At 36.4% G+C, this 18781-nt stretch overlaps 3 protein-coding genes across 3 annotated transcripts in view; 2 read left to right on the top strand and 1 right to left on the bottom strand.

Moving 5' to 3' along the window:
* The window catches only part of elof1 (elongation factor 1), a 515825-nt gene that overhangs the window by 156897 nt on the left and 340147 nt on the right, over nt 1-18781 (top strand). The gene's annotated exons all lie outside the window — the stretch shown is intronic.
* Nucleotides 1344-3583, bottom strand: LOC111191037 (guanine nucleotide-binding protein G(I)/G(S)/G(O) subunit gamma-7). Its single transcript, XM_022665002.2, has 2 exons — nt 3431-3583; nt 1344-2365 (listed from the first exon to the last, which is right to left on the bottom strand). The coding sequence occupies exons 1-2, from the start codon at nt 3524-3526 to the stop codon at nt 2240-2242; spliced, it is 222 nt and encodes a 73-aa protein (XP_022520723.1). The 5' UTR covers nt 3527-3583; the 3' UTR covers nt 1344-2239.
* On the top strand, nt 5622-14470 carry dhps (deoxyhypusine synthase). Its single transcript, XM_022665069.2, has 10 exons — nt 5622-5769; nt 7286-7480; nt 8529-8693; nt 8817-8938; nt 9836-9932; nt 10630-10716; nt 10811-10916; nt 11465-11568; nt 11656-11781; nt 13271-14470. Exons 2-10 carry the CDS (start codon nt 7286-7288, stop codon nt 13364-13366), a joined length of 1098 nt encoding a protein of 365 aa, XP_022520790.2. The 5' UTR covers nt 5622-5769; the 3' UTR covers nt 13367-14470.

Genomic DNA, 18781 nt, shown 5'->3' with positions numbered 1-18781 from the left:
AGATAAACTCGCTGTTAACTATGCAGTTGCAAATGCATGATGCATGTTGCATATACAGTACACTCCAAAACACTAGGGGCAGTGTGTAGTAGCTGTGTTTCAAAGCCTAGGCTGTAGTCGAGGTGGGCTGCATTTTTAGGCCGCTACGTCATACAATAGAATTAACAGATCCTTCATATACAGATGAAAAATGCAGCAGGCGTTCAAAGTAATTTGGAGGACGCAGCTGATGTATCCTTCCAATTGAGAATTGTGGATTGTCTATGTACACCTTTAAGGGAAAAAAGAAAGACAGCACCGAGAATACTGGGCATTGATAGAGAAAATAGAGCTCTGGAGTTCATTTTTAAATGGTTTATTATCATTTAGAAATTATTTATGTTAAGAAATTACATTTAGGCTTGACCACAAACCACTACAAAGCCTCATTAGACTGTTCCATATAGCATGTGTGAACAACAGACTACTGAGATTAGTCTTCCTAAAAATTTCCTAATTTTATGTAAATATATATATATTGTTCTCCTCCACCAGTCTTACACACTGCTTTTGGATAACTTTATGCCTTTACTCCTGGTGAAAAATTCAAGCAATTCAGCTTGGTTTGATGGCTTGTGATCATCCATCTTCCTCTTGATTATATAACAGAGGTTTTCAATTTGGTAAAATAAAATCAAAGGAACTCATCATTTTTAAGTGATCTCTTATTATTTTTTATTACGAACTAGATAATAAATTTCCCGAAAAGAACAAATGGCTTATATGGTTTAGACAGGTCACTATGGTATCTCGAGCAGTTGTTAAGGTTTGGTTTAGTAGTTGCTAAATGTTGCTGGGTGGTTGCTAGAGTGTTGCTTAGTGGTGGATAGATGGTTGCTATGGTGCTGGTAGGTGGTTACTAAGTAGTTGCTAGGTGGTGGAATGTGAATTTTTTTGGTTAGCAGAGCAGCCTCCACAAACTTTCAATTTCATATAATTGATCGATGCTAAAATATGGATTTGTCGATTATGTTGGCTAATTGCTGCAGCCCTACCGCCTACACTGCAGCCAGTGGAGGCCTCTAGTGGAAGCCTCCAGTATTACATGTAGCACACAGGCAAGAATATCAACAGACACATTCACAGTGCGTCCAATTGTTTGCGCAAATTGGCATAATGGAGAAACAGCGAGTATATCTCTAGCTTTAGTGTAAATCCTGAATCCTGCAGTTAGTATTAATCTTAATCTGTAGCTCTGGTACACTTCCCTGCATTTACTAGTGTGACGTTCTCAGTCAAAGATTTAGATTCTGTTCCTTGTGAAGCTAAACAAAAGAAAATCAACCAAGCTACTCATTTGTGAACCTTTTTTATTTGTTATTTGATCATATAATGTGTGTTTTTTTTTTAAACTGAGTTGTGTTTTGAGTTGAAAACTAAATTGCAGTGCATTAAAAAACAGTAAAAAGGCAAAAACATCAATGTTTCACTTATTTGAATTGTCAGAGAAAGACAAAAAAAGTTTAAACAAGATGTATCATTGCCTTTAAATAGTAATAGTGTATATAGTCGCTGTCCAACGAAAAACAAGTATCTCCAAAACAGCAACTTTACAGGAAAGAGAAAAAAAACTTATAAAAAGATATAAAAAGGGTTAATTTCAAGTCATTTTGAAGTATTTCTACTGGTCTTTTTATCAAGACATTTTGGCACAGTGTAAAGGACAGTTTGTCTGTTTAAATTACGTAATGAACTAAATATCAACAAAAATGGAGATACTTGTTTGTCAGTGGACGCATACAGTACATTATACAGAGTTAAAGCTGTGAAATTAATCCATAATACAGAACATTTACAACACAAGTGATGCTAAAAGAGAGCTTTAGATACCACTACTGGGTATTACCTTTCATAATATAAATATATATACAGTCTACAATAATCAGCCTGAATATTCAAGTAAATAACATTGATTATCACATTATATTGGCACTTTTTATCTTATCTACATATTAGGCAGCAAGTGAACAGTCATTTCTGGAAGTTGATGTGTGGGATGCATGGAAGTTGGGCAAAAGCTATACTGATGGATAGATACATTGAGTCAGAACATCTTTAAAATATTATGTAGGTTTTGCTTGGTGTTCTTGTTATATTACATATGCTATATATAAATATGCTATATTATTTCTTACAGATTACCAGAATTTTCATTGTCTTTATTAGTGATGCATGTGTGGCTTCATGGTTGTTGGTTCTCCTATAGCAGCACACAGGTTTTCTTGTCTTTGAAAGGGTTTGATGAGGCAGAGATGCCGGTCAGCAGTGGATCTCCACGCCGGTTCTCCTGACAGTACTGAACCAGCTGAGCAGCTGCAGCCGAAATCTGCAAGAAACATGGCATTACATCACTATCACTATCACCAGACGCCCAGCCAATAGGGTTAAGGTTATTACTTAGCTTATTTCTTTTTGTTTTTTTAGGAAGAAGAATCAAAATTTCAACAATACATTTTCTTCTGAGACCCTAAAACAGTAGCATCAAACTTTCTTTCATTCAGAAAGCCTTAAGTCATTAAATTTAGAGTTTTTTATTTTTAATTATTCTAAAATGTTCTGCATTGCAGATTAACAATAAAGTCATCATTCTACAAAACTATGAAGAAAATCATATAGAATTATTTAGTAAACAAAAAAGTGTTAAACTAACTAGAATATGTTTTATATTTTAGATTCTTCAAAGTAGCCCCTCTTGGCTGATTTTTTTTCAGTCAGCTTTATGAGGTAGAGTCACCTAGAATTCAGGCTGGGTGTCATGTCGCTTTTCGCGGGAGTTCTTCTTCTGGCCATGTCATGTGTCTTTACATACTTGGGTCACAAGTACAGCCTCTAAAAGAGGATCCGGCTCAGTTTTACTGAACACGAGCAGCTGGTGGAGCAATGGAGACTTCAGAAGGGGAAACTCAGAGCTCAGTAGCTCATTCATTTACTCATAGTAAAAGCAAAGAAACGAAGGAGTGAAGTTTCTGACTGAGCGCTCTCTCTCTCTCTCTTTGACTGAACATAACCTGGAATCGGATTCATCCGCTCTGAAAGGAGACCCCATCACACCCGCCCAGTTTAAAATGACTTCCGCATGCTCGGTGCAATTACCCACTCTCACCAGAGAGGGCATTAAATCCCCCAAATCCCAAAATTTACAGACATGAGCTTTAAAAAATGAAGGTCAGTCAACCCGAAACATTTCAAAAACTTTGAAACTAAACTTAAACGCAGTCGCAATGTCGCAAAAAATGTTCCGATGGAACTGGCACTAATCAGGACCACTACATTTATGGAAAATGAAAGGTTCATCAAAGTTACCAGCCTCAGAAACCACAAGTAAGTGCTTCAAAGAGTATTCTTTTGGTTTGTTTAACACCTTTAAGTTATTACATGACCTTTTGCCTACCTTGATCCTCTCCAGGCCGGCCTCCAGTCTCAGCTGTTCCACCGCTTTCCTGGCCTGGAGGACGGTGTTGCTGCTGTACACCTTCCCAGCCTCCATCCTTCAGCTCCTCATCAGGTCATCCAAGTCCTGCTCAGATATGGAGTGTGATATGGAGATATGGAACTGAGAGTCGTGGTGGAGGTTATTTAACCTGTGCCCACCCTCCATCCCCCCCGGGCACCTGCGGTCACTCTGAAGACCACTTCACACAGCTCTGTGATGTGGCCGAGCTGAAAGGTCACACAGGCAGGTGTGGAAAGGTCAGGCCCACATCACACACTATCAGAGGAGAAGCCCTGGAGGGATATATAGAGCTGCTGACCTGTGTGTGTGTGTGTGTGTCAGTTTAGCTTTTACCCAGTTTATTCATAATGGATTTTTTATAAGATAAAAATAATTATATATGTATAAATATTTTAACAACAGTACAAATGTTATAAAACTAATACATTAAATTCATTAAACAGATTAAAAATCTAATTCAGACATATCAGAACTTTGCTACATTATATCATTGTTTGCTACAATTCCCAAATAACCTGTTTTATTGTTTATTGTATCCTTATTGTAATATTGTTGATAAGACAAAATAAAATAAGATAAGATAAGATAATTCTTTTATTAGTCCGACAGTGGGGAAATTCATAGTGTTTCAGCAGCAAATGGATAACAAGGCACTCATTACAATAAAATAGATCAAATAAACAATATAATATATACAATATAAATCATAAAAAGTCAAAAACTCTTTAGATTGTAGATTGTATTTACAAATAATTGCACATTGCACATTGCCTCTTAATTGCATTGGGATAAAGAAAAAAAATATTTTACATTATGTTACACAAAAAAACATATATTTTCTATAAGTATGTAGTATTTAAGTGTGTGTTTATGAAGTGTGTATATGTGGGTTGGTTTTAGAGTCTAACAGCAGCAGGAAAGAAAGACCTGCAATACCTGGATGAATTATATTAACGCATATACTTGTTAACAGACATTTTGCTAAATGAGACATTTTCTTTTAAATGTCACATTAGTAAATGCATGTCAAAAATAAGAAAAGGCTCAACATTTTTACAGAAATAAATATGTTTATAAATATTTTTTTATTTGTTTTTTTATGTTTTGTTGGTTGTTTTATGCTTTTTTTATTATTTTTTTTGTCTCCCAGATCCCTTTTCAGAGTGCTAACTGAGCTTAACTAAAATTATATATTCAGAACTAACTGGTAAGACATTCTTAAAATTATCGATAGACAGTAGACAGACTCTATAGACAGACTCTAAGTGCTCTATTAAATAAGTGACTTGAGTGTTCTTTAAGCCCCCTTTTATTCTGAATTATTTAATTTCTTCTAAAGCAAATCTTATATTTTTTGCTTGTTTTTCAAATACTTTTACCATATCTTTTGTTTTTTGTTTTTTTGTTTAAGTTCCTTATTTTAGCTCTCCTGATTAAATACTTGAGTTTCGTTTTAATTAAAATTTTTAGTCCCTTCAAGTTTTAAATGCTCTGCGACATTGAAAATTAGGGTTGCCCTTAATGTATTACAGAGTAAAAATAAGGGTTGACCGGTATCACTAAATTATTGTAACTTTAACTGTTTTAGTTGATTTTTTTTTTACCTTTTTTTTTACCTTTTACTTTTTATTTGATTTATTTTGTCTTTTTATTTATTTCATTTATTAAACTTTTGGCCTTTTACCTTTCATTATTTATATTGAAATTTCATTCATTGAACCTTTTATTTATTTTTTATTTTATAAATTGTACTATTGCAATTATTTTATTATTTTATTGCTTTACATTTTTGCCTGTCAACTTAAGCTTTTATTCTGAATTATTTTACTTCTTCTTTATTCAATTTTATATTGTTTGCTTGTTTTCTAATAATTTTTCCATTTATTTTTTATGATATTGTTTATGAAGTTTCTTGATTTTAATTCAAATTAAATCTATTTTTTAGTCCCTTCAAGTTTTAAATGCTTGCTGCATTAAAAATGAGGATTGCCCTTAATATATTACTGTGTGAAAATAAAGAATTAGAAAAATATATAATTAAAAAATTGATTGATTTAATCTAACGTTTATAAAAACTGTTCGAACGCGAAATCCGTCTCCCTCCACTAGTTTGTCCCAACGTGGCCGCCGTACTTTGTAGCAACAACGTGGGATCAGTGTGAGTGATGAGGCTGCAGTGTAGCTTCATCTGCTCCTGAACACAGATAACAGATAAATACAGATCAATACAGATAATTAATAGCTCCAGCTCCTGATCCGGATTCAGCTCCTGCAGGGTAAGTGTGTGTATCAGTCAGTAATAACTGCACAAGAAAGCTGTTCTCAGATCAGTGTTTATTATTACAGTCCTGTTAGCTTTAGCTCATTTAGCTGCTTATATTACTGCAGCACTGCTGCTGCTGTATCAATAACACACCCATAATAAAAGTCTGTTTTTATTTTTATTAAATAAATAAAAGCCTTTTTTAACCATTTCTCTAGAAGTGTTCTTGTCGTTATCGACACTATTATTCATTCTCTCAGTCATAAGAACCTGTGCAGAGCAAATTTTTCATTCCACCTTAAATGATGCAGCAGATCCTGTGTAGACATATAGCAAGCATACACAAGCCTGAGTGTATCCAGGGCTCTAGTTAAGGTGGAATAGAAAATTCCAGTAAGAAAAAATAGTCAAATACAGCCTGGACTTGTACAGTATACACTACCTGTCAAAAGACACAATTTTTTAGTAAATGTTTTTGTATTTTTATAATTTTCTACATTGTAAATGAATTCTAAAGTGATCCAAGCTATGGAGGAACACATAAGAAGTCATGTAGTAACTTAAAAGTGTTAAACAAACCAAAAGAGGTGGCTCTGATGCTTGTTGCATCATTTCTGAGGCTGTAAACTCCTGCTCTCCTGATAAGAGCCAGTTTCATCATTGTGTTTTCGATTGTCTTTGCAACCGCACTTGAGTATACTTTTAAATTTCTTGAAATTTCTCGTATTGACTGACCTTCATTTCTTAAAGTATTTTTTTATTTACTTAGTTGAGTAGGTCTTGCTTCTCATAATATGGATTAGAACATTACTCAAATAGGGCTATTCAGTGTACAGGTGCATCTCAAAGAAATTAGGTTTTCATTGAAAAGTTACTTTTTTTATTTCAGTAATTCTATTCAAAATGTGAAAATTACAGAGTGATCTATTTAAAATGTTTATTTATTTTCTTTTTGATGATAATGACTTACAACCAGGAACATTAGAATATTATATTGTAAGACCAATTGGTATTTTTGGCAGTGCGGGCAGTGTTCCAGGTCCTGCTGGAAAATGAAATCCCTATCTCAATAAAATTTGTCACCTTTTGACAAGTACAAAAAGAACCCCTGAATTTAAGGTTTGTTTGAATTATATTCTACATACTCTGAATATTTATTTGCCATTTCCTGCAGTTTGTTATGTGAAAAAGAGCCTATTGTTCGACTAACGCATGGTGAAGGTAGATTTTGTGTAACCAAGCACACAAGCCTAAGTGCTGCATTTAAGGTGGAATTGAAAATCGAGTAAGTGAGAGAGAGAAAAAGACAGAAAGAACATTGGATTTTTTACTGTACAGCAGTAATCGGAGTGACCAGTGTTTACCACCATGTTACAGAAAACACCACAGCTGACAGTCAGGAAGTCTCTGCTACCAAATAGTTTTTAGATCAAATTTACAGCACTTAAAATATCAGTTATTGTAAGAGTAACCTAACCTAAATATCTGTAATGGTGACAGTATTACTGTACTCTGTGCATTATCTACAGATGGCGGACAGTGTGCCCTCCGTGGCCAGGGATGCGGTGCTTAAGGAGAGCGCCGCTCTGCCGGAGGACGTGCCGCGGATCCGAGGCTACGACTTTAACCAGGGGGTGGATCACCGAGCCCTGCTGCACTCCTACCTCACCACAGGCTTCCAGGCCAGCAGCTTCGGCCTGGCCGTGCAGGAGATTAACAAAATGGTGAGACTCTTTCCCTCTGTCTACTTTACTTGATTACTGATGAACGTGTCTTGTGCAACAGAGGAAACTCTTGCTTATCCTTTCCTGGGGTGGTCCTGATGAGAGCCAGTTTCATCATAACCTTTCTGTGATAGTCTTTGTAGTGACTGCATTTGAGGATACGGATTGACCTTCATTTCTTAGTCATATTGTTTTAGTAGTACTTGAGTCATAATAGTGTCCAAGTGGCCAAACCTTTGACTGGTTCTGTATATACACTCATTTGCATAAACATCCAGTGTAAGCAGCATTTAACATCTCCCCAACTTCCCTCTATATGTTAAAAGTAGGGATACACTAATGTAGAAATTTTGGGCCAATATTACAAATGTATACACATATATGTACATATTTATAACTCACAGGAAGACCACAAATCCCACTACAACTTTTCCGGCATACAATAGATAGATCAGTAAATATTGGTTTAAAAAAAAAGTAATTTTTAGCCAGTACTGATATAATTTTAATATCATTGTTCATCTCTACTTAACAGTAATGGATGGAGCACCATCAGTCCAGAGAATACAGTTCCACTTCAAATCTCAATGCTGTTAAGATTGGTGTCAGAAGTGGTTCATTCTATGTTTAGGTTTAAACCCCGCCCACTAGACAGCAGTGTTCTGATTGGGTACAAAATAAAGTTTAAACTTACTTAGTTTTATATTGCCTTGCTAACAGTATTGCAATATCTTGCTATATATATATATATATATATATATATATATATATATATATATATATATATATATATATATTTTTTTTTTCTGTATTTGTAAAGTGTCCTTGGGTTTGGGAAAGGCGATATATAAGTTGAACTTATTAAACTTGTTAAAATGATTATTATTATTATTATTATTATTATTATTATTATTATCTGCATTTTGATATGTATCATATCGCCAAGTTCTTGCCAATACACAGCTGAAAAAGAGTAAACCACAGACATTTGGACATAAATCTTATGTTGTCTCTTCTGAAGGACCTGTAATACCTGTGCTGTGTTTAGATTGAGAAGAGGCTGGAGGTGGTGGAGGAGCCGGAGGAGGAGCAGCAGGACGCTGGTGACTCTCAGCAGGGTCGTTCAGGCTGTACCATCTTCTTGGGATACACCTCCAACCTCATCAGCTCCGGCGTCCGCGAGACCATCCGCTACCTGGCCCAGCACAAGATGGTACGTGACATAGTGGCTCGGGTGCATTGTGCTAACTGTGCTAACAGTTACTGTGTGATCCTGTTGTGTGTGTGTGTGTTGTGTGTGATGTGTGACTCGTGGCTCGTTGCCGTGTGAACGCAGGTTGACGTGATCGTGACGACGGCAGGTGGTGTTGAGGAAGACTTCATTAAGTGTTTGGCACCAACCTACCTGGGCGAGTTTAGCCTTCCAGGCAAAGAGCTCAGACAGAGAGGCATCAACAGGTGGAGCGTTACTCTTCTCTCATCATAGAAAACTAAACCCACCTCTGTTAGATCCACACCACCAACATTTATTATTAACCCATGTGTTCTATTTTTCTTTTTTTTCAACATTATGTATTTATTGGGTTTTCAAAAAAAAAAAAAAGTAAAAAAAGGATTCCAATAGTACACAGAGATAAGCGATAATGTTCTCGTATCAAAAGAAACATCAAGGGGAACTAAATCATTGTCTAGCATTCAACTTGTTTTTTCCTTGCAGATCAGATTTTTTTAACATATCTTAAAGCAGCACTTAATTGAAAATACAAAAAAATAAATACATAAATAAATAAAACACCAACAGTCAGAACAACAAAGGTTTGTCTATTTTGTCTATTTCACTATTGTGTATGGTTCAAAAAAATACAAACTTTAACCGTATAATACACACTTCAGAATAAGAAGTTCAGTATCCAAAGAAAGCAGATTTTGTTTTATTTTTAGAATTTCCACCCCTCAGATTCATACTCTAAAAGATATTCCATAAAAGGACCCCAAATGTGTTTAAATAATGCTACTTTCCCCTTTATAATGTAAGCAAAAATTTTCCATAGGTAAATATGAAGAGATTCCATTAATACAGCAAACGAATTTTGGTTTACTAGTACTCTTCCATGGCCGTTGGTTTTTTTTTTCGCATTAAAAAAAACACCATATGAATTTATTTTGAACTAGAGAAAAGTTTAGAGTACAACACTGCAATCTGATGTTCAGGGTTTGAACACAGCAAGCATTACATGTAAGCTATTCATTAAAAAATATATATATATATTTTAGAATTGTTACAGTTTTATAAAAGAAAATAGCATGATGTGTGTAAGTGTGAAATTAGTTTCAGTATGTTTTTTGTGTGTTTAGGATTGGAAACCTGCTCGTTCCGAATGATAACTACTGTAAGTTTGAAGACTGGTTGATGCCCATACTGGACCAGATGGTGCTGGAACAGAAAACAGAGGTCAGTTTCGTGATCGTAGACCTATAAAGGGTTGGTTTTACAGACAGGGGTTGAGCTGATTAATAGAAAATATCCCTTTAAAATGCAGTAAATTTGCAGAAATGCAAAAAAAACTTTCTGCAGGTTTTGTATTATTATTATTTTTGCCACTTTATTTCCACAATGCATAAGATACATTGCCTGAGTATCTTTTGTCTTGCTCTTCAAAAAGATTGTCATTGTCCTGTACATTAATATGAAACAAAAGTTCCACATTTCAGCTTTTGTTTCCAGATATTTACATCTGGATCTGATACACAGTTCAGGAAATAGTACCTTCTGTATGAACCCACCTATTTTTCTTATAAGCAAAGGTATTGGAATATATGACTGTAAGGTGTGTTATGTTGTTGCCCAGGTGTGTCCTGATACATTAATTATTTAAACAATAAATCAGTGCTCAGTTTCATATTTGGGTTTTTATCTGTGCAGACTGTGCTTTTATAGTTAGAGGAGTAAACAATATAATAACCAGAGAGCCTTTGAGTCTATGGGTGAAAAACAAACAACTGTGAAGCTGAGAGAAGATGGAACATCAATCAGAGTCCTGAAGAAGAAGAAAGTCGTCACTGGTGTACTAAATAACAGCAGAAATAAAGGCATCGGCCTCACTGTTCCAATACTTTTGAAGGGAACTGAACATATCTGTGTTACTCAGGGCACACACTGGACTCCCTCAAAAATGATCCACAGACTGGGCAAAGAAATCAACAACCCTGACTCTGTCTACTACTGGGCGTACAAGGTACAACGCTTTCACTTTTTAACAAAGACTTTATAAACCCTAAAACCTAAAGATCTGCAGTAACTAACCTGCATTTTTCTTTTTTCTTTTACAGAATGGCATCCCTGTGTTTAGTCCCGCCCTCACTGACGGATCATTGGGTGATATGATCTATTTCCACTCCTACAAGAATCCTGGACTGGTGCTGGACATTGTGGAGGGTATGCTGTTAATATAGTCTGTATATACAGCTCTGGAAAAAAAATAAGAGTCTAGTTAAAAATGATGATCTAACCAAATTGAAAACCTCTGGAATATAATCAAGAGGAAGATGGATGATCACAAGCCATCAAACAAACCAAGCTGAAGTGCTTAAATTTTTGCACCAGGAGTAAAGCATCATGAAGTTACCCAAAAGCAGTGTGTAAGACTGGTGGAGGAGAACATGATGCCAAGATGCATGAAAAAACTGTGATTAAAAACCAGTATAATTCCACCAAATATTCTGATCTTATCTCTTAAACTTTATGAATATGAACTTGTTATTTCAGCTATTTCTCATTTTCTGTAAATAAATGCTCTAAATAACAATATTTTTATTTGGAATTTGGGAGAAATGTTGTCTGTAGTTTATAGAATAAAACAACAATGTTCATTTTACTCAAACATAAACCTATAAATAACAAAATCAGAGAAACTGATTTAAAAAAATGAAGTCTCTTAATATTAACTCTTACTTTCTGCTGTTATATTTATTATAATATTGTAGACATAAGGAGGCTGAACAGTAAAGCTGTATTTGCGAAGAGCACAGGCATGATCATACTGGGAGGAGGCCTCGTCAAGCACCACATCGCTAACGCTAATCTAATGGTGTGTACAAAACTACTGCACTGTAATCTAGTACTAGAACTTCTCAGTTATACTGTGGTGATCACGTGTGGTTTTATCCTCTTCCAGAGGAATGGGGCTGATTTTGCAGTGTTTGTGAACACGGGGCAGGAGTTTGATGGCTCAGATTCAGGAGCCAGACCGGACGAGGCTGTTTCCTGGGGAAAGATCCGCATGGATGCCAAACCTGTGAAGGTAATGTTTGATTTTATTGGTGTAAATGAATGAACTACAATACCCCTCTAACTATTATTTATCACAAAGCAGCTATTATTATTTAGGTTGTTGGTAAATACAGCAGTGCTGCTGGATCCACAGTTGGTAGATACTGGACGTGTTGCGATGCTAATTGCTATCTTACACCCAGCCAACAGTCTATTTTCACACTTTACACCGACTTTGTTTTCATAACAATGATGCTTGTGAATATATCTACATTGACAGGCGTAGTGGTCTGGAAATGAGATGTGATTAGGTACATTTTTTGTGTATTGCTATCTTTCCAGCAGACAACACAGGTGCCCCACTGACTGAAAGGAATCCTGACAACAGTCAACAATCGACATTTTCACCTTAATAACCCAACCCACTTATTAGGACTCCCCCTATCACTAGTGATGCCCAAACAGCAGGAGGGTGAAGATAAGCACATGCATCCTCTGATACATGTAAAATCAGACTCTGTCTCTTTTTGAACTGCTGCTGTAGCATTGCCGAGTAGCATCACAGCGCTAACGCTCGTAGGAAAGCACAGCGACTCGGTTCTGATACATCAGCTCACAGACACAGCCTTGTGCTGATCAACATCACCCTAGGAGTGATGAGGGGAAAGAGCGCCATCTACTGTACCCACCCAGAGAGAGCAAGACCAATTGTGCTCTCTCAGGGTTTCGCCAGCTGATGGCAAGCTGCATAACCGGGATTCGAACCAGCGATCTCCTGATCATAGGGGCAGGGCTTAGCTTGCTGGACCACTCTGAGCCCTCTCATTACACACACATACAAGAACATGCAGCAGTGCACAAACCCAACTTTTACATTTACACAAATTTACATAGAACACAAAATAAAATAACATTGCTGTTCCTGTAAATGACCTGCTCACAAAGCTGCTGGGAAGCATAGGAAATGTTCAGGTAGCTGCACCATTAAAATAGCAATCCGCCAAAGCCGGAGCGCACCTGGCTCTTAAAGGGAATGTTCTTGAAGAATTAGAGCAAGCCTTTTGCACATTTCGAGCTGTGCAATGTGTACTTTTCCTGTCATTATGGCAGCAAAGACATACTGAAACACCCTAAATCAAGCTGCACTGTGCACAGTGGACAGCTCTCCTATGTAGATCACTAAACTAGGTAAAATTGGGCCCTCAGTGTTTAAAAACTCCAGCAGCACTTCTGCGTCTGATTCACTTAAACCAGCACAACACACACTAACACTAATTAATCATTAAAGAACAGGGAGAAAGGAGGATAATAATAAAGTATGCAGAGAAACAGATACTAAACTACAGTTTTAGTCTACCAGGAATTATAAACTTGTGTCCTGTTTGATCAGTGGAGCTGAAAAGAAAACCGTGACGGTATTCCAGTACAACTGTATATAATTTTTTTTTTTTTTGTAATATTTGACGCTCACTTTGTTGTTACACACACTGTGGTTGTGTGTGTTGTGTTTGCTGTTTCAGGTCTACGCTGATGCCTCTATAGTTTTCCCTCTGCTAGTGGCTGAGACCTTCGCCCACCATGCTGGCAGACTGACCGTGGAGAAAACCAGCGACTGAGTGCCTATATTTACAATATTTCGCCATTTCCTCATTATATTTTATTATTATTTATGATTTATTTATATAGGTAACTTGCCTTGTTCTTAGTGCTGCACATTTCTTGTGCTGATTGTCTTTTAGCCTTAAGTTAATGGAGAACTCTGGTGTAAAATGGACTTTTGTTGTAGTAAAACATGATAAAAATGTCTTACCTTTGTTGAATAGCACACCTCCACTCTCCCACAGCTTTCTGAGATAAATTAATATTGTTCTTTTTGCTCAGCACTCTTTACAACAGGCTCTATAGGGCATATTTAGCCCCTGATAAATCGCTGTTTACACCGTTATCCAGGCTCAGAGTAGCTCCACACCTCCTTGGTTGAATCCGGAGAGCCCTGACATTTAAAATAAGGCATTAATCACTTTAAAAGTGCACAAGAAGCTTATTTAAAAAACACTGTTTACAACCTGTAGCCTAACCTACACCTCCAAACATCCTGGAAAAGTTATTAATGATTTGTTTAAATGCCACAACTCTCCAGATTCTACCAAGGAGGTGTGGAGCTACTTTGAGCCTGAATAACGGAGTAAAAAGCGATTTATCAGGGGCAAAATATACCCCGAAGCAAATGTTGTAAAGAGTGTTGGGCAAAAAGCACAAAATTACTGTAACTCGGAAAGCTGTGGGAGAGCGGAGGTGAGCTATTCAACACAGCTAAGTACTTTTTATTGTGTTTTACTACACCAAAAGTCAATTATTATTTTATTAGTATTAATTCCTTTAATTACATTACATTAAATATTTTGTTTATTGTTTGTTGGTTTTTCGTTGCTTAGTTTTGACACCAGCTATTGTGTTCTAAACGAAATTAATATTTGGCCAAACTCTGTAAGAGAAGCATCTGAAGTGGTTGTATAGCATGTATAGCTTTATAAGGGGAAAACCTTTAGAGAAACTGACAGAATGTATATATTTGTTCCTTTATGTTTTATTGCTGTAAAAAAACGGGACAATCTTAACTCACGCTTAACCCAGTGATTTATTCTATGAATTATTCTATTAATAATCTCTGTGTTCAGAGAAGAAATAAAAGAATGAATGAAAGCATCTAATGAACAAAACTTTATTTATACTGTGTGTCTTCTTTATTAAGTCTGTCTGGATCCTTGTGGCTCAAAGGGCCCATATCCCATTATGTAAATATATATATACATATATAATATATATGTATATATATATTTGAGTGTTTCTATTGGTTCATTGATCATGACATTGCAGTACAATGTAAAGAACAATTAACTGAATGCAAAGTCTTTATAGACAAGTCATCTTATATCCCCCCATCATTCATACACTGACCATGGCAGAAGTCATGGGACACCTGTATATAGTGCTTCCCTCTGCTGACACCTTTTATGGAGATGCGGATTTCATTTTCCAGCAGGATTTGGCACACTGTAAATCAACAATAAAATAAAGAAACGCTTAAAATAGATCACTCTGTGTGTAATACATCTATATAATATAATATGAGTTTCACATTTTGAACTGAATTACTGAAATAAAGTCATTTTTCAATGATATTTATATTTTTTTGAGATGCGCTAGTATATATCGAGGACATGGCAAAAGTCATGGGACACGATACTAGTTCCTATCCCATGGCATTTGGAATATCAGTGTACATGTTGTACCTTCATCTTTATGCCAGAGCATTCATTACTTTCTAGTATTATTTTCTGGTCAAAACTTAAAAAAAAATAAAATAAAACCCTTTTAAGACCCTGCATCCATTTTTTCACTTCACACAGATAAAGACCTACTGTTCATCAGAATAAACATTTATTAGTGAAAACAGACGATCAGCCCACACACTGCATTGGAAAAAAAAAATCCGCTCACTGAAATAAAGCATGGTAGCATTTCAGCTAATGTGGCAGAGTAAACCTCTTTTCCCATCATGTTATGATTTTTTTTTACTGCTAAATAATTTGTGAAATTATATATATATATATATATATATATATATATATATATATATATATATATATAAATATGCGTGTGGAATAATAAAAAAAATGTTATATGAAATAAAAAGTGTTAAACAAATGACTGCACTGTCATGAACAGTTCTATTTATTTGTTATTTTATGTATTTATTTACTGAAACCTATATATATATATATATATATATATATATATATATATATATATATATATATATATATATATATATATATATATATACACTGCTCAAAAAAATAAAGGGAACACTCAAATAACACATCCTAGATCTGAATGAATGAAATATTCTCATTGAATACTTTGTTCTGTACAAAGTTGAATGTGCTGACAACAAAATCACACAAAAATCATCAATGGAAATCAAATTTATTAACCAATGGAGGCCTGGATTTGGAGCCACACACAAAATTAAAGTGAAAAAACACACTACAGGCTGATCCAACTTTAATGTAATGTCCTTAAAACAAGTCAAAATGAGGCTCAGTATTGTGTGTGGCCTCCACGTGCCTGTATGACCTCCCTACAACGCCTGGGCATGCTCCTGATGAGGTGGCGGATGGTCTCCTGAGGGATCTCCTCCCAGACCTGGACTAAAGCATCCGCCAACTCCTGGACAGTCTGTGGTGCAACGTGACGTTGGTGGATGGAGCGAGACATGATGTCCCAGATGTGCTCAATCGGATTCAGGTCTGGGGAACGGGCGGGCCAGTCCATAGCTTCAATGCCTTCATCTTGCAGGAACTGCTGACACACTCCAGCCACATGAGGTCTAGCATTGTCCTGCATTAGGAGGAACCCAGGGCCAACCGCACCAGCATATGGTCTCACAAGGGGTCTGAGGATCTCATCTCGGTACCTAATGGCAGTCAGGCTACCTCTGGTGAGCACATGGAGGGCTGTGCGGCCCTCCAAAGAAATGCCACCCCACACCATTACTGACCCACTGCCAAACCGGTCATGCTGAAGGATGTTGCAGGCAGCAGACCGCTCTTCACGGCGTCTCCAGACTCTGTCACGTCTGTCATGTGCTCAGTGTTAACCTGCTTTCATCTGTGAAGAGCACAAGGCGCCAGTGGCGAATTTGCCAATCCTGGTGTTCTCTGACAAATGCCAAGCGTCCTGCACGGTGTTGGGCTGTGAGCACAACCCCCATCTGTGGACGTCGGGCCCTCATACCATCCTCATGGAGTCGGTTTCTAACCGTTTGTGCAGACACATGCACATTTGTGGCCTGCTGGAGGTCATTTTGCAGGACTCTGGCAGTGCTCCTCCTGTTCCTTCTTGCACAAAGGCGGAGGTAGCGGTCCTGCTGCTGGGTTGTTGCCCTCCTACGGCCTCCTCCACGTCTCCTGGTGTACTGGCCTGTCCCCTGGTAGCGCCTCCAGCCTCTGGACACTACGCTGACAGACACAGCAAACCTTCTTGCCACAGCTCGCATTGATGTGCCATCCTGGATGAGCTGCACTACCTGAGCCACTTGTGTGGGTTGAAGAGTCCGTCTCATGCTACCACCAACATTCAAAACTGACCAAAACATCAGCCAGACAGCATAGGTTCTGAGAAGTGGTCTGTGGTCCCCACCTGCAGAACCACTCCTTTATTGAGTGTGTCTTGCTAATTGCCAATAATTTCCACCTGTTGTCTATTCCATTTGCACAACAGCAGGTGAAATTGATTGTCAATCAGTGTTGCTTCCTAAGTGGACAGTTTAATTTCACAGAAGTTTGATTTACTTGGAGTTATATTGTGTTATTTGAGTGTTCCCTTTATTTTTTTGAGCAGTGTATATATATATATATATATATATATATATATATATATATATATATATATATATATATATATATATATATTGCTAGAACATAAGTCAGGTCTGAAAGGGATAAAGTAACTGTTTTTATATGTTTTTTTTTTCCTGCAGCTACACTCTTGTTTCTCTAGATGGCACTTTTGTATTACACACAGTGCTAACGCTGTACAGTGGACTGTTGTGAACTTCAGCTGTTCATGTTGCTTTTGATTTATTTGACTTGGCTTTTAGTGAATATACAGTATATTTAATTAGCCAGGGACACCCACGGTATAGAGAGAGACTTCTTACATATTGCCCTTTGATATCTGATGTCCAGATGGTAGCATAGACATGATTTATTAAGAAAACAGTAGTTTTCTCAAGATTTTTACTTGTTTTTTTTTATGATCCTGAGATACAGTGGCGTGAAAAAGTATTTGCCTTCTAAAAGATTTATTTTATTTTTCACTTTTGTCATAAATACATTTTTCAGATTATCAGTCAAACTTTAATATCAGTCAAATATAACCTGAGTAAATATAAAAAGCACTTTTTAAATGATGATTTTATAAACTGGCCTCTGATATCTGATGTCCAGATGGTAGCATAGACATGATTTATCTACATAACAATTGTTTTCTCAAAATTTTAACTTGTTTTTCATGTGATCTTGAGATACAGTGTCGTGTAAAAGTATTTGCCCCCTTAAAGATTTATTTTCTTTTTCATTTCTGTTATACATACATTCAAGTACATACAAGTACTGTATAACCTGATTAAATATAAAAAATCACTTTTTAAATGATGATTTTATTTAGTAAGAGAAAAAAAAACATCCATACCAATCTAACTCTTTGTAAAAAAAAAGTGTTTTCCTCCCATGAATTAACTGTGATTAATCACACTAAATTCAATTTCACTACTAACCTCAACCAGGCCTGATTACTGACAGAGCTGTAGAATCAAGAAATCACTTAAATAGAACCTGTCTGACAACATGAAGCAGATAAAATACATTAAAAAGCAGCACATTATGCTCTGATCTGAACAAAAATTCAAAAACAAATGAGAAAACAAGATGTTATTGATCATCTATCAGTTTAGAAAAGGTTATAAAGTAATTTCTAAAGTTTTGAGACTCCAGAGAACCACAGTAAGAGCTCTTATTCACTAATGGAGAAAACATAGAACACTGGTAAACCTTCCCAGGAGTAGCCAGGCCGGCTGACCGAAATTACTCCGAAAGGGGCATGGGCAACTCATCCATGAGGTCACACAAGAAGGACAGCAGGTTAATGGTTTTAAAGAACTGCAGGTTAAGGTTAATGTATTTCAAATTAAAGTACTGTATATACTATGATTATAATACACACACAAACCTGCTGAATATTTTTAGGGAAGCCTCTTATCGCTCCTGCTGATTTAACGGATTGACGTTTTTGGCCTCACCTCTTTAGTTTCCGTGAATCTGGCTGGATGTGCTCGATTTAAATGATTAATCTGACAGAGATAGCATCAGTTCTCCCATTCTTCTGGCTTTCTGTCAGTGTGTGTGTGATAAGCAGATTATAGAAAGGCAGTGTTTGTGTCTGTGAGTCACGGTACACGACTATGA

Source organism: Astyanax mexicanus, chromosome 19 (genome assembly GCF_023375975.1).
Source record: "Astyanax mexicanus isolate ESR-SI-001 chromosome 19, AstMex3_surface, whole genome shotgun sequence".
NCBI lineage: Eukaryota > Metazoa > Chordata > Actinopteri > Characiformes > Acestrorhamphidae > Astyanax > Astyanax mexicanus.
This window is presented reverse-complemented; position numbering and strand designations above follow the sequence as displayed.